Source organism: Citrus clementina, unplaced genomic scaffold (genome assembly GCF_000493195.1).
Source record: "Citrus clementina cultivar Clemenules unplaced genomic scaffold, Citrus_clementina_v1.0 scaffold_8, whole genome shotgun sequence".
Lineage (NCBI taxonomy): Eukaryota > Viridiplantae > Streptophyta > Magnoliopsida > Sapindales > Rutaceae > Citrus > Citrus x clementina.
This window is the reverse complement of record NW_006262022.1, coordinates 2,281,713-2,294,839: the sequence shown is the minus strand read 5'-3', so window position 1 is coordinate 2,294,839 and position 13,127 is coordinate 2,281,713. Positions and strand designations below refer to the sequence as shown.

The 13,127-nt window shown below is 32.7% G+C and overlaps 1 protein-coding gene across 1 annotated transcript; it reads left to right on the top strand.

Moving 5' to 3' along the window:
- Positions 1 to 4,548: 4,548 nt before the first annotated feature.
- Positions 4,549 to 7,398, top strand: LOC18035430. The gene is made up of 3 exons (XM_006422802.2): positions 4,549 to 5,262; positions 5,627 to 5,974; positions 6,058 to 7,398. Exons 1-3 carry the CDS (start codon positions 4,795 to 4,797, stop codon positions 6,679 to 6,681), a joined length of 1,440 nt encoding a protein of 479 aa, XP_006422865.1. The 5' UTR covers positions 4,549 to 4,794; the 3' UTR covers positions 6,682 to 7,398.
- The last annotated feature ends 5,729 nt before the right edge of the window (positions 7,399 to 13,127 follow it).

Below are 13,127 nucleotides of genomic sequence, written 5' to 3'. Positions count from 1 at the left end.
TTTCATTTTTCATCCCATTCCTTTGACAATATTTATTTATTTTGAATTTTATATTATCGTTATGAAAATTTTATTAACGATTGCCTGTGTAGGAATTTTTTTTTTAGATCTGTTATACAGAGATATTACTGATATTACATCAGACATTATAATTAATATTTATAATCATACTATATAACTGGGACCACCGTCATACATTGACACATTGAAGCATTTGCCTATATATTTTAAATTTTCTCTAATATTCGAGGGGTGCTTACTCCACTCATATTTCGTAAGAGAAAAACTATCTCAACTCAATTATGTTGATAATTAAGGGAACACTGAAATTAACCTCCCCATAAAGCTCTTATGAACCAAGGACCCATTGGTTATAAGAATTTGTTAATAAAACTAGGTTGAGAAAAAGAAGAAGAAGAAAATGGTGCAATGTATGTGAATTAACAAAAGAGCCATCTTGTTGCGTCACTTTATTTAGTGGCACATTCATGCTTTAATATATAGTCTAGGTAGGGATATGATTTGCCTATAATGGATTAATGGACTGATGGTCAAATGCTACCTCGTTTCCGGCTATTATGTTCATTAAAAGCAACAAATATTGAATTCCCCAATACAATTTCGTTGTAGACTAATTATTTACACGAAAATTTTATCATTTAGAATAAGGGTGGAAGCCAGCGTTTTTGATATTTTTTGTCTGTATTAGTTATATAAGTAGTAAAAATTAACCTTCCCTTGATTTATCTTCTTGGCATTTTAAAAATATACTCCCATAACTTAAATTAGAGGATTCGGACGTTATGAAAAATTAAATGCATCAAAAGTTAAATTGAACAATTTGATGTGGACCGTTGAGTACATTTTCAATCGAATTCATCAACACCATTTCAGAAATTAAATTTTGTTGGAATTAATTCAACCACTAGTTTTGAACTTCAAAGTTTGATATTTTGACTACTTCACAAAGATCCCCACCATTGATTAGATTGTTAATTTTATTAAATATGCGAAAAAAATTTTAAAAAAAAGAATCAACCACTGATAGCGATTGTTCAGTCATATTCTATGATCACATCAAGTGAACAAACCATATGAGATGTCATTGAAATAAATTAAAATATTTAGAATGTGTTCGGAAATTAATAAAAGAGTTTGATATGTATTGTCCCAAACTTGTAATTCACTCAAAACCTTTTTGGTCAAATTTTTATTTTTATTTTTAATAAATTGCTACTAGTTTAAGTTTTATTTTATCTTTTGCTTTTTGCAGGAAGGTTGTGGCACCGAATCCCTCAATTTTTATTCTTTGACATAGTTTGTCGATTAGTAAGAAATAGGTCCTTGAATCATCATGAAATGACTAAAATGTCATTCAATGTGAAAGGTACATAAATTTGCTTCAAGGGTAAATTTAACTGTTCTTCGGGCCTGTTTGATACGAACTCATAAAATATGTCCTTTTAATGCGATAGTTTGAAAGACACGGACCCGAATGCTATTGTCTCAGAAAGAAAATAAATGAAAGTTGCCCCCCACGTGCCGCATCTGCTAGCTTCCATTGGCTAATGGATGAAAATGGATAGTGGTAGTACCTGCCAGAGGCTGGTGATCATATGAGCTGCTGTAAAAGAAGGAGCATCAAACGGTTAAAAAACAGTCTTCGTTGCCTCGGAATTCTTTTCTAAAATTAGGGACCCACAATCGGCAAAATGGCCTATGACTACCTTTTGTTCATGCTTGCTTTTTAATACATTCAAATATTCAATAAATCTTCAACAAATGGTTCTTACTATTATATTTTAAAAGAAAATGAAACGTGTGCGTCATATATAATAAAAATGATAATGATAATGATAATTTTAAATGATTTATTTCCAAAAACACTAATACTATTTCATAAAATTTACAACGTCATTTGTGGTAAACAATCTTAATAAAATGATAATGTATAATAATATTTTTCTTTTGATTTATAACATGTAGTAAAAATGTGTTTGATAAGAAGAGTATCACCAAAAAATTCTTTAAGTGAAATTTTACTAATTATTTAGAAAGTGTTTTGAAGTTTTGAATTTAATATTATATTATATTTTTATCTTATTATTCTCAAAGGGAAAGATATATTATAATAGTTATATTATTTGTGGATGAAAATTTTTGGTTCGCCAATGGAAGCTTTAGAGAGATAACTTATCTTTTCACATTTTTATTTGTTACATAAGTAAATAAGTAAGTATTTGAAGAGAAAAATTAAAAAAAAAATCCGATGATACTGTAACGAACTCTATCTTAATTACACAATAGTTTAGATATAAATTTCATAATAAGTTATTAGTTACGTATGACATGATTTAATATGGTTATTAATAAGTGGCTCCCCATTATATCATAAGGTAAAAATGTGTTCATATTAACATTTAATCGATCATGCCCTAATTTCACACAAAATTAGATAAATAATTTTTTAACAAGCTACTAACGTTAGATACGATTAAGCTTCTAGTGCTGTTGTGTCGTGGCTTTAACCTATTAATCAATGTGAAATGAAAAACCATCATGGAAAATAAAAAGTTGACGATCATTATCTAAAATGAAAAACCTTATTTAAATTGACTAGCCATAAAATTCGAAACAATTTTTAAAGAAAAAGCATTAAAAGAAAGGAAAACAGCGAAAATGATGTTTTTGACGTGTAGGCCCCTATCGGATGATATTTATCCAAAGCAGAAAACAACCGGTAACCCACCGAAAACTCTAACAAACGCACTCGCTCAAAATGTTTGCCACGTGTACCCAGGAACAATTCCTATTGGCCAAAGCAAAGTACCCTCACGTGAGCACCTTAAGACTAGGCCACAAATCGAGCGAGTACGTTTCGCCCGGACATCGGCTGCTGCTTTTGCAGAGTTTATGCTGCCAAACAATTCGATACTCACACAGGTAATTTTCAATCTTAAGGGCGGTCTAACCGCGTGAATAACACCGTCCAATCAAGTGGGAGAAAAGAACGTGACTTTCACATCAGAGCTTTCGCTGCACGTAATGGCCAAAAAAAAAAAAAAAGGCTAAAGCCCAACTGAGGCGCACCAAATGCTGCAGTTTTCTCTGTAATTGTAACGTTCTCACCGCACACTCACAAGTAAAAAAAGTCAGTGATTTTCTTTTGGTCATGCGTCTTGAAGATTTTTATTTTTAAGATTTATTTTTAGAGTGATGATACAGTCACATATTTTTATATAAATTTATTTTGACGTGGTATGATAAGATTGATTGAATTAAATATTACTTGGTACACATGATTTATTTTTATTAATTTATATTTTCATTCAATCAATGAATTAATGTTATGTCAGTTTGTATAAAAATTTGTGGCTGTATCATTACTCTTATTTTTATAGTACAAAAGATTGATTATTGTTCAAATTAATTGCAGTAATAGTTTAAAAACAAGCAAATATGATGATGGAAGATGATATGAATAAATGAATCAATCAAAAATACATGAAATTTAAATATGATACGTGTAATTATTTGTTAGTGAAATTTTTTGTTTCTTTTTCTTTTTCATATTTTCATTTTGATCTTTAAAGTGATTGATCAAAAAATCGATTGTAGTTACCAATTATGGATACGTAATCATTCCCATAAGATCTAGTTTCAAAAACGAATTACGGCCTAAATCTGATTTGATGTGATATTGTTGTCGTGCATAAAGATTTAATAAATATTGATATCAATTTTACACAACGAGTTATTTACCGTCTAGTGTATCTTAGATACAAACAATATCACAATTCACGGATTACACAAAGACAAATTATTCATTTAAAAAAGTTATATTAAGTAATACACCCAGGCATGACACAAATTCTATACTTAGAAAATTTCCCAATTCATGCAAGTTACCTCCACTCCCTTCTTTGAATTCAGAGTAAAAATCGACTTTCCGTAAACCTGGAATTAACTAAAGCTCTCCAACTACTAATTAGCCAGTTAAAACGACACGGTAGCACGTACCTGTGAAATAACAACTACGTCCCTGATTTTCTACGTTTTCAAATATTAGTACCCATAGCTTGTCCATTTCTATCAAATAGGTCTTGCGACCTTTGTAAATGACCAAATTATCGAATTAGGAATTTTACCACCGCGTACTTAACTTTAACAAGAAGAGTAATGATACAGCCACAAACTCTTATACAAACTTATTTTGTACAAACTGATGTGGCATGATAAGATTAGTTGAATTAAATATCACTTGGCCCACATGATTTGTTTTTATTAATTTATATTTTCATTCAACCAATGAATTAATGCCACATCAGTTTGTACAAAATAAGTTTGTACAAGAGTTTGTGGCTGTATCATTACTCTAACAAGAAAGGCTAGTTTTGCAATTCAGCTAGACATTAGAGACCTATTTGATACAAATGTATACCATTGTTATTATTTAAAATATTGTAACAATAAAGGGTTCGTATATAATTTTGCAAGCACCCCTTTCTCCTCTCCCATTATAGTTTGATAGAATCATATTTTATTTCGCCGCACTCTTTTTTATCTGTCCACATTTGACCATATTTTCTCTCCCCCCGAACACACACACTCAGCAGAGCACAGCACAGTCTCATTCTTCAAAGCCGCTTCTCTCTCACAAAACACTCTTCACTCACATTCTGCTCTCTGCTTTCTGGCTCTCTATGAATCTCTAAACCAAAAACTCACATCACATTCTTCCCCTTCAACTCTCAAACCCCTGAAAGAAAAAAAAAGTTAAAAAAAAGAACAAAAATGGAGAAGAAACAAGGCTTCTTCTCAGCTCTCAAACAAGAAGTAGTCCGCGGCCTAAGCCCCTCCCGGTCACGTGCTGCCAGCCCGGCCCGGTCTATGTCCCCCATTTCGTCGCTTCTTCGAAGAAGAAAGAACCAGAGCTCCAACCACCACCATCATCAGGTGGCCACTCAGGAGCAGTTGGTTTCGAGATCCGGGAGTTTAAGGCCGGTGGTTGGGGAGGCGTTGGCGCCATTAATGGAAGGCCCAGATCCGGACGGGGCCGAACTCGGGGAGTCTAAGCGGGTCGGGTCGGGCCTGGGCAACTGGGTTAAGGGGCAATTGTCGAGGACGCCGTCGGTCAGTGCTATGGCTTATAGGAGGTCTGATCTGAGGCTGTTGCTTGGTGTTATGGGCGCACCGTTGGCCCCGGTGCACGTTAGCGACAACGACCCTTTGCCTCACTTGAGCATCAAAGACACTCCCATTGTTAGCTCCTCTATCTTCTTGCAGTTTTTGCTTGTTAAGGGTTTTTTTTTTCCCCCTCTTCTGTCTTTTCGGGGTACTGAGTATCTTTGAGGGGTGAATTAAGTAAAGAAAAAATAAAGACGTGATTTATAACTATTATTGTATAGCTACTTTTAGTAAATTTATGATTATTGTCTTTATCTTTTGTTTGGTTAGTGAGAACCTGTGGTGAGTCTCCTTGATAGTTAGTACAAATTGATGTGCTAGTGTTGTAGCAGACACGAAGCTTCACGTGATTTGAAGCTTTTGATTTTTATGAATTTGTAATCTAGTGAAAATTGTTGTAAAGTTATGGCCAAGTCATTTTAAAATTTGGTTGTTGCAGGAAGCTTCTTCGGCGCAGTACATTTTGCAGCAGTACACTGCGGCTTCTGGCGGGCAGAAGTTGCAAAACTCCATTAGAAATGCGTATGCAATGGGGAAGGTTAGGATGGTAGCCTCTGAGTTTGAAACCGCTGCGAGGACAGTTAAGAACCGGAATGCAACTAGATGTGCAGAATCAGGTGGGTTTGTGCTTTGGCAGATGAATCCAGACATGTGGTATGTTGAGCTTGCAGTTGGAGGTAGTAAGGTTCATGCTGGATGCAATGGAAAGCTTGTTTGGAGGCACACACCCTGGCTCGGGGCCCATACTGCCAAAGGGCCTGTTAGACCTCTGCGTCGTGCACTTCAGGTGAGGTTTTGGTGTTGATCTTAGCACTTGAAGTCAGTTAGTTGATCCATGTTGGTTATTTGCTGATTATTGATGGGTTTCAGGGTCTTGATCCGAGGACAACAGCTAGTATGTTTGCTGATGCAAGGTGCATAGGGGAGAAAAAGATTAATGGTGAGGATTGCTTCATCCTCAAGCTTTGTGCGGACCCTCAGACGCTTAAGGCCAGGAGTGAAGGTCCGGCAGAGATCATTAGGCATGTCTTGTTTGGCTACTTCAGCCAAAAGACCGGACTTCTTGTTTATATGGAGGATTCACATTTGACTCGAATCCAGTCTAATGGTGGTGATGCAGTTTACTGGGAAACGACGATCAATTCGTTTCTTGACGATTACAGACCAGTTGAAGGCATCATGATTGCACACTCTGGCCGTTCTGTCGTGACACTTTTTAGGTTCGGGGAGGTGGCAATGAGTCATTCCAAAACAAAGATGGAAGAAGCTTGGACTATTGAAGAGGTTGCATTTAATGTTCCTGGTCTCTCAGTGGATTGTTTTATTCCCCCAGCTGATTTGAGGTCTGGATCCATCAGTGAGGCCTGTGAACTCGCTAATGATGAAAGGGGAAAAAGCGTAATTGCATTAGCAGCACATCGGGCTAAAGTTGCTGCACTGGAGAAGTCACGTGATAGTAGCACTGATAACATGATATGGAAGACGGAAGTCTAACCAAAGGATAGGTTCAATCAAGGCAATTGTTTATATTGGTAGCTGCTGTTAATCTACTAACCGGATAGAAGTTACATAGTAGAAGTGAAGTCAGATTTTTGGACTTTTGGTACATGCCTCTGTTAATCTGTAAATAGAGTCGTAAATATTCACAGGTTCAGCTTGGACCTCGATGAATCTTTATACTCTCTCTGCAGAATCCAACTATGGAGTTGGAGCTCAGTTTTCCAAATAGGGATATAGAGCAAATGGAGGTTAATTTTTAGTTTACCTTCCATGCCTGAAGGAAGGTGGTGAAGCTGTCGTAAAGAAGAACCATTAACCTTTCCTTAGTTTACTAATTCTCTTGCTTACTGAATACTGCAGTGGCAGCGAAAAGGAAACTGCTACTGGCTAGCATTAGTTTAAGATCAAAGTTGTCTAGTTTGTTAATTCTAATCTTTTGTGGGTTTGTTTCCCTTTGTGTGGTTTTGTAGTAGCTGTTTCTGGGTTTCGGCTAAAAAAAAAAGGGGTATTTTTGCTGGATACTGTTGGAAGTCGGCAGGGTAAATGAGAAGGAATTATGAAATTAGTATTGTATTTTTCTTACTTGTTCCAACCAAATCGTTGATCTGAAGAGTAATTTCTGTTTGTATTTTGGCATTTGGTAATATCTGCTGACAAAGATATAATCAAGAACATTGCGGGTCACATGATGATAAAAAAATATAGAGATCAGCATTTTTCCTTTTGAACTCTTTAACTTTGCTTTTGTTTCTCAGTCAAATTGAGTCTTGATGACACCACCTTCACATGATCACTTAGCTTATCAGTTCCTTTTGTTGGGTGCAATCTTTTTGAATGCTGATGACATGATATAATTTTAATTAAATTGAACGAATCTTTGTATATGGTGCTTGAGAGCATCTAGGGTGGTTGTTTGAAAGTTGGTAGCAGTGTCCCTCTTTGGACCCCTTTGCTTTGCTGCTTTAACAAATATTATTTCCCCTTTTGAAGCATTAATAAAGAAGGAAAAGAATCCCTATTCCCCCTTCTCTGACTGAAGCTTACAACTGGGTCTTGCATCGTTTTTGGCAAACGCGAAGCTTGTGTGTGAAGTGAATATCAATATGAATATATCATTACAGCAATGCACGAGACAAAAGTGTCCCCCAAAACCGCATGTGATTTCATAAACTATTTTTAACCTGCTTTTGCAGAGGCACACTCTTTCTCCTTTCACTGCTTTGCTCCCTTTTTTTTTTTTTTTTATCATATCATTTATTGCAATTTTTATTATGGGGGAAGGTTCCAGCTCATGATGATGTTTCTGAACCGTCAAATTTCTCCATTATTTAGGGTTTCTTTATGGGGGGAAAGAAATTGTGGCATCATGTGGCCTTCGTATACAAGTACCATTATAAATATGGTTAGTCACTTGCTGCCTCTGCTTGATCCCGTAACTCTGATAGCATGTGTGGCTGTGAAATAGAGAGTCTCAAGAAAATAAGTAAATGTGGAAACCAACCTTCTAATAAAATCCTTTACACATGGGTGTATCAGTTTGCCCATATTCCTTCGGCCATTACCCAATTTGAATTTGCACAGAGCATGACTATGGCAAATTTAATTTACCGTATTCCTTTTAGGGTTCCCATGATTGGGATCTTAAACAAGTGAGATTGAATGCACTCTTTATAATTGTGAAAATTCTTTAAAAAAAAAAATCTTCTCTATCAAAAATTAATTGGTGTACGGCGAGTGCGGTCAGAGCTTGGCTTCAGGGATGTCGTGACATTTTCTATTAATCAATCATCCATGTGAATAAAGCACATTATTACAACTTTTTTTTTAAAACGACACCACTTATGAGTGAACAAACCTTGTCCCTCGGAAAATAAGCTTTTGGGTGTTTTTTTTTTCTTTAATACTGATTACGCATCATATTAATGTATTACACAGATAATTATTATTATCTGTAACTCTCACAGAGGAGAGATGTTTATGCTCCACTCGTATTTCTTACAGAGGAGGGATGTCTATACTCCACTCGCATTTCGTAAATTAACTCTATATAATTATACTTAATTGAGAAATATTGAGTTCATAAGAACTCAAACCATTGCCCTCATAATCATACTTACTTTTGAAGATAGTGGTTCGCCACTCAGTCTTTGGGTGTCTAATTTGAGTGAAGGAAAAAAAATAAATAAAAGAAGCGCTTTGAGTTTTGGTCCAAATCTTTTTATCCATAGCATATCCCATAATGCAGGACCAATGGACCATTATTGATCGATTAATGACTTCCCCAGAGAAGCAGCTTAGCTCAACACTTCACCATCTTTTTTATTGCAATTTTTGTCCAATTGATTCTCGATATCACATTCACACCAGCTATCTACCAAAATCTAGCTTCCATTCTCGTTGCTGTAGCTCGAGTACAAAATTTACAACACATTAATGTAGAATATCTAACAAGTTTGTTGAGATGCCCTTAGTATTCATTAAATATCCCAATATCTCGGTCATGCGTACGTTTTCTATCTTGATGTGGGTGAAATTTTAGACGTCGGATTAGTATTGATTTCAAAGTTGATTTTCAAGCTGCAGTTCTTAATGTTGTGTTAATCAGGCCCAAATTAATCGCGAAAAATTTTTAAAATCATATTATTAATAAATCCGCATGATTTCTTTTACGCATTCTTAAAATAAAATTATATGTTTTTGTATCCCCTCAAATGAAAATGATCATGTAGATTTTTACATCTGGTTAATAAAGCAATAATTTTTTCTCCCATACTTGCTCAAATCTTTGTTTATTTTAGTATAGAATTGGCATTAAATAGAGAGGACCCGCTAGCTATAAGTTTGTGGGGAAAAGGATGGTCTTAGCATTATTGGCTGTTGCCTGTTGGACTTAAAACTCTGCAGGGGTTAGATGAAACTTAGAATTATTAAATCGGTGTTTTTAAATCCATATAATTTAATTCTATTTCTTCATGTAAAAGTGATTCCAAGTTAGTTTATGGGAGAATTGGCATTAATTTAATACACATTTTAAAACGAATATGCAAAGTTCATGTCCATCTTCCTCCTCATTTCCTAGGACGAATTGTGTCGAATTCCAAGTTGACTTTGAAAACCTTGATTTCAAATCTTAATTTTAAATAACAATTGCTTAGCTATTTTTCTTACCAAACACATTCACTCTTTTATTTAAAGTTCAAAATCATGTGCATGTGAGACACAAAATTGGAGCTCACTAGGCTTAGGTTTAGTAATCAAGCAATAAGCAAAAGTTTTTCTGAGGACATTGATTTAGGTATGCATTATTTGTACCGATTATGTAATTCGATCAATCAAAATCTAATTCGATTAAACTTATTTTCACAAATTGAATTATAATTTATGCGTTTTTAAATCAAAATGTTATTTTCATTTACTAATACTGTAATGAGTAAAATGAGAAACTAAAGATTATTAAGAAAAGTTCTGAACGATTTCTGATTGTAAAATATTAATAGATCTTTAATTGTAATATATTAATATAAATTTTTTTAATAATTTAATGCCACAATTCGTACCTAACTAGCACAGTATTAATACATTGCCCTTAGCTGTCCGAATGTACCAATTAAATTCAGGTTGACAAATACACTGGGAGACTATGAGCCACTAACCATAATAAATGAAGGGTTAGGTCCCAAATCACAAAACCATTAAATTATTGGGTAATATAGAATCTAGAATCTGGTTAATTGTATCTTTTATTCGAAAATAATAATAATAATGAATATTGCAAATGACTTGCTTTGACTTTTTGGTACCCATTTCTGTGACTCAATTGATATTAAATTCCGAAATTGAGCAGGATTCTAGGAAGTGTTATGTGTCTGGGACCCATGATTAGATCAAGTTAAATATTAGGATCTGAATATTAAATTAGATTAATTTAAATTATACATAATATTATTTTAACGTTTGGTACAATAATCAATTCGACAATGTTAAATTATATTTAAACAAAAGATTATTTATGAATAGTTAATTATAATAATTAAAATTAATTTAATATTATAATAAAAAAGAAAATTAAATATATATTAAATCAGTTATCGAGTAGTCATAATTATAATAACAATAAATTACTAAACTATTTAATTAAATTTTATTAGATATTTTAGATATATTTTATTTTCTTAAAAGGTTAGCAAATAATATGTGTTAAATCAACTAATTACTGGTATTATTGATGTCATAATTATTTTTAGTATTAAATTACTAATTATTAAATATAATGCAATACATTATTACAATAAATAATTATAAAGAAATTATTTATCGACCACCGATTTTTAAGCTTTATCAAAAATACGTAAATATCCTTTTTCTTTTTTCTTTCCTTTAGCAACAATCCACTTGAAGTTTACAAAGTGCATTATTGCTCCACTTTTTCTTTAACACCATCAAGGATTTAACGAAATATTAGTCAAATAGTTGTTTTGCCCCCAAACGAAATCATTCACTAACCACTTGATTTTTCAAGCTTTATAAAAAATACACAAACACCTCTTTTTTTTTTTTTTTTTTTTAGCAACAATCCACTTGAAGTTTACGAAGTGCTTCATTACTCCACTACCATCATAACAGCGACCACTAAGCAAATAGTGAGTGAAAGGGGAGTGATAATGAGTGACAACAAGCAGCTGACGCGAAAGAAGAGGACGGTTAATTAAATTCATTATAAAGAAATAATAGATTTAGAATTATGGTATTTTTGAAGAGCTGCCCATTATAAATAATGGGACAATAGATTACCACATCTTCCTTCCTTAGATATTAATTATTGTCCTGAATTAGAGACCTGAATTTAATGAGTTATGATTGCAAAGGAGTAGTGATGCATTTCGTAAACTTCAGGTGGATTGTTGGAAAAGAAAAAAATATTGGTGTATTTTTTATAAAAGTTGAAATATCATGTGATCGGTGGATAATTTTTCATTTTTTAATTTCAATTGCATTTGAACGATGTCTTTTTTAGATTTTTTAGGTAAAATGATAATTTTAATCCTATAATGTCACCGGAATTCTATTAGAGTTAAGGCAATGTTGGACACCCAAAACATTTGTAAACTTCATGTGAATTTTTGCAAAGAAAAAAGTGTTTGTATATTTTTGAAAAAGTAAAAAAAAAAAATCAAGTGGTTGGTGAATAATTACCTATTATTAAATAATTAATTTTGTTGAAATAAAAGTACTAATATAATTAGACTATAAAAAATAAATTAAAAATAAATTTCAAGTAAATCACGAATGAACGAATGAATGAATGAATTAATTAAATTTTAAGTAATAAATACAAAATGGTGATATGTACATTTTTCTCCTCTTATTATAACTCCATCGAAACACACTTGTAAATTGAGATTGATAATTCCGTGATAAATTTATGAACTAAATTTAAATTTACTTTGCCTAATCCAATCCAAGAAATGATTGCCAAACATAAAAAAAATTAATTCTAAAATTAATCTAATCACACACTTAATCTTAACTATCAATCAAAACAATAAATTGCTAGGCACATTTTGCAGTCCCAAAAAAATAATAAACAAAGTTTGTAAACTTATTACTCTGGGAAAAAAAAAACAATTATTGGTATCTTCGAGTTGTCGGCAAAGGAAGCTTCTCTCTTTCTCTTCCTCGCGGTGACAAAGGAATAAATTCATATCAATCAACAATATTTTATGACTCGCATTAATGGCACTGTGGCAATTGCCCTAGATATTAGAATTCATGCATATTTATCGCAATTTTTTTCACTAGGGAGTTTTTTTGTCTAGAAGGTAAGTGATGAGGCTTTCTATGTGGGCGGGCTTATAAAATTTATAGTATATATATATATTAATTATAATTTTATGTTCACGTGTGAGTAGGTCAATTTGTACATAGATTTAGGTATCGAGGTAAAATGCATCATGTCGATCGAGGTGAGTTATTACAAAAATAAAAATAAAAATAAAAAATTTCGTGAAAGATAATGTTACCCCGCTTGTATATATTGAAAGTTTATAATCAACTACAATGAAAAATGAAGACTTCAATTGTTATATGAAATTAGAAAATAGAACCGCACTAAGCGCGGTTTTTAAAAAAAAAGATTTAATATTATTTTTTTAAAAAAATTTTTATACTTGATTGAAATTGGATTAAAATATGAATTAATTTTTTCAATACAATGATGTAACTTTATAAAACTAATGTTATTTAAAGGAGTTTTTTTTTTTGTTACCTTTAAAATAAATAATAATTATGTATAGCTAAGTGTACATTATTTTTTCCTCCATAAAAATTTGGTACACATTAAGACAATTCTTCATTTTTCCTGGTATTAATAGAATCCCCAAATCTTACAAAACCAAATCCTTTTTCTCCCTAGTTTTTTTTATTATGGTCAAAATCTGATA

Coding starts and splice junctions, on each gene's coding strand:
- LOC18035430 (XM_006422802.2), top strand. CDS start 4,795: ATGGAGAAGAAACAAGGCTTCTTCTCAGCTCTCAAACAAGAAGTAGTC. Junction 5,263..5,626: donor GCATCAAAGACACTCCCATT/GTTAGCTCCTCT, acceptor TGGTTGTTGCAG/GAAGCTTCTTCGGCGCAGTA. Junction 5,975..6,057: donor CTCTGCGTCGTGCACTTCAG/GTGAGGTTTTGG, acceptor GATGGGTTTCAG/GGTCTTGATCCGAGGACAAC.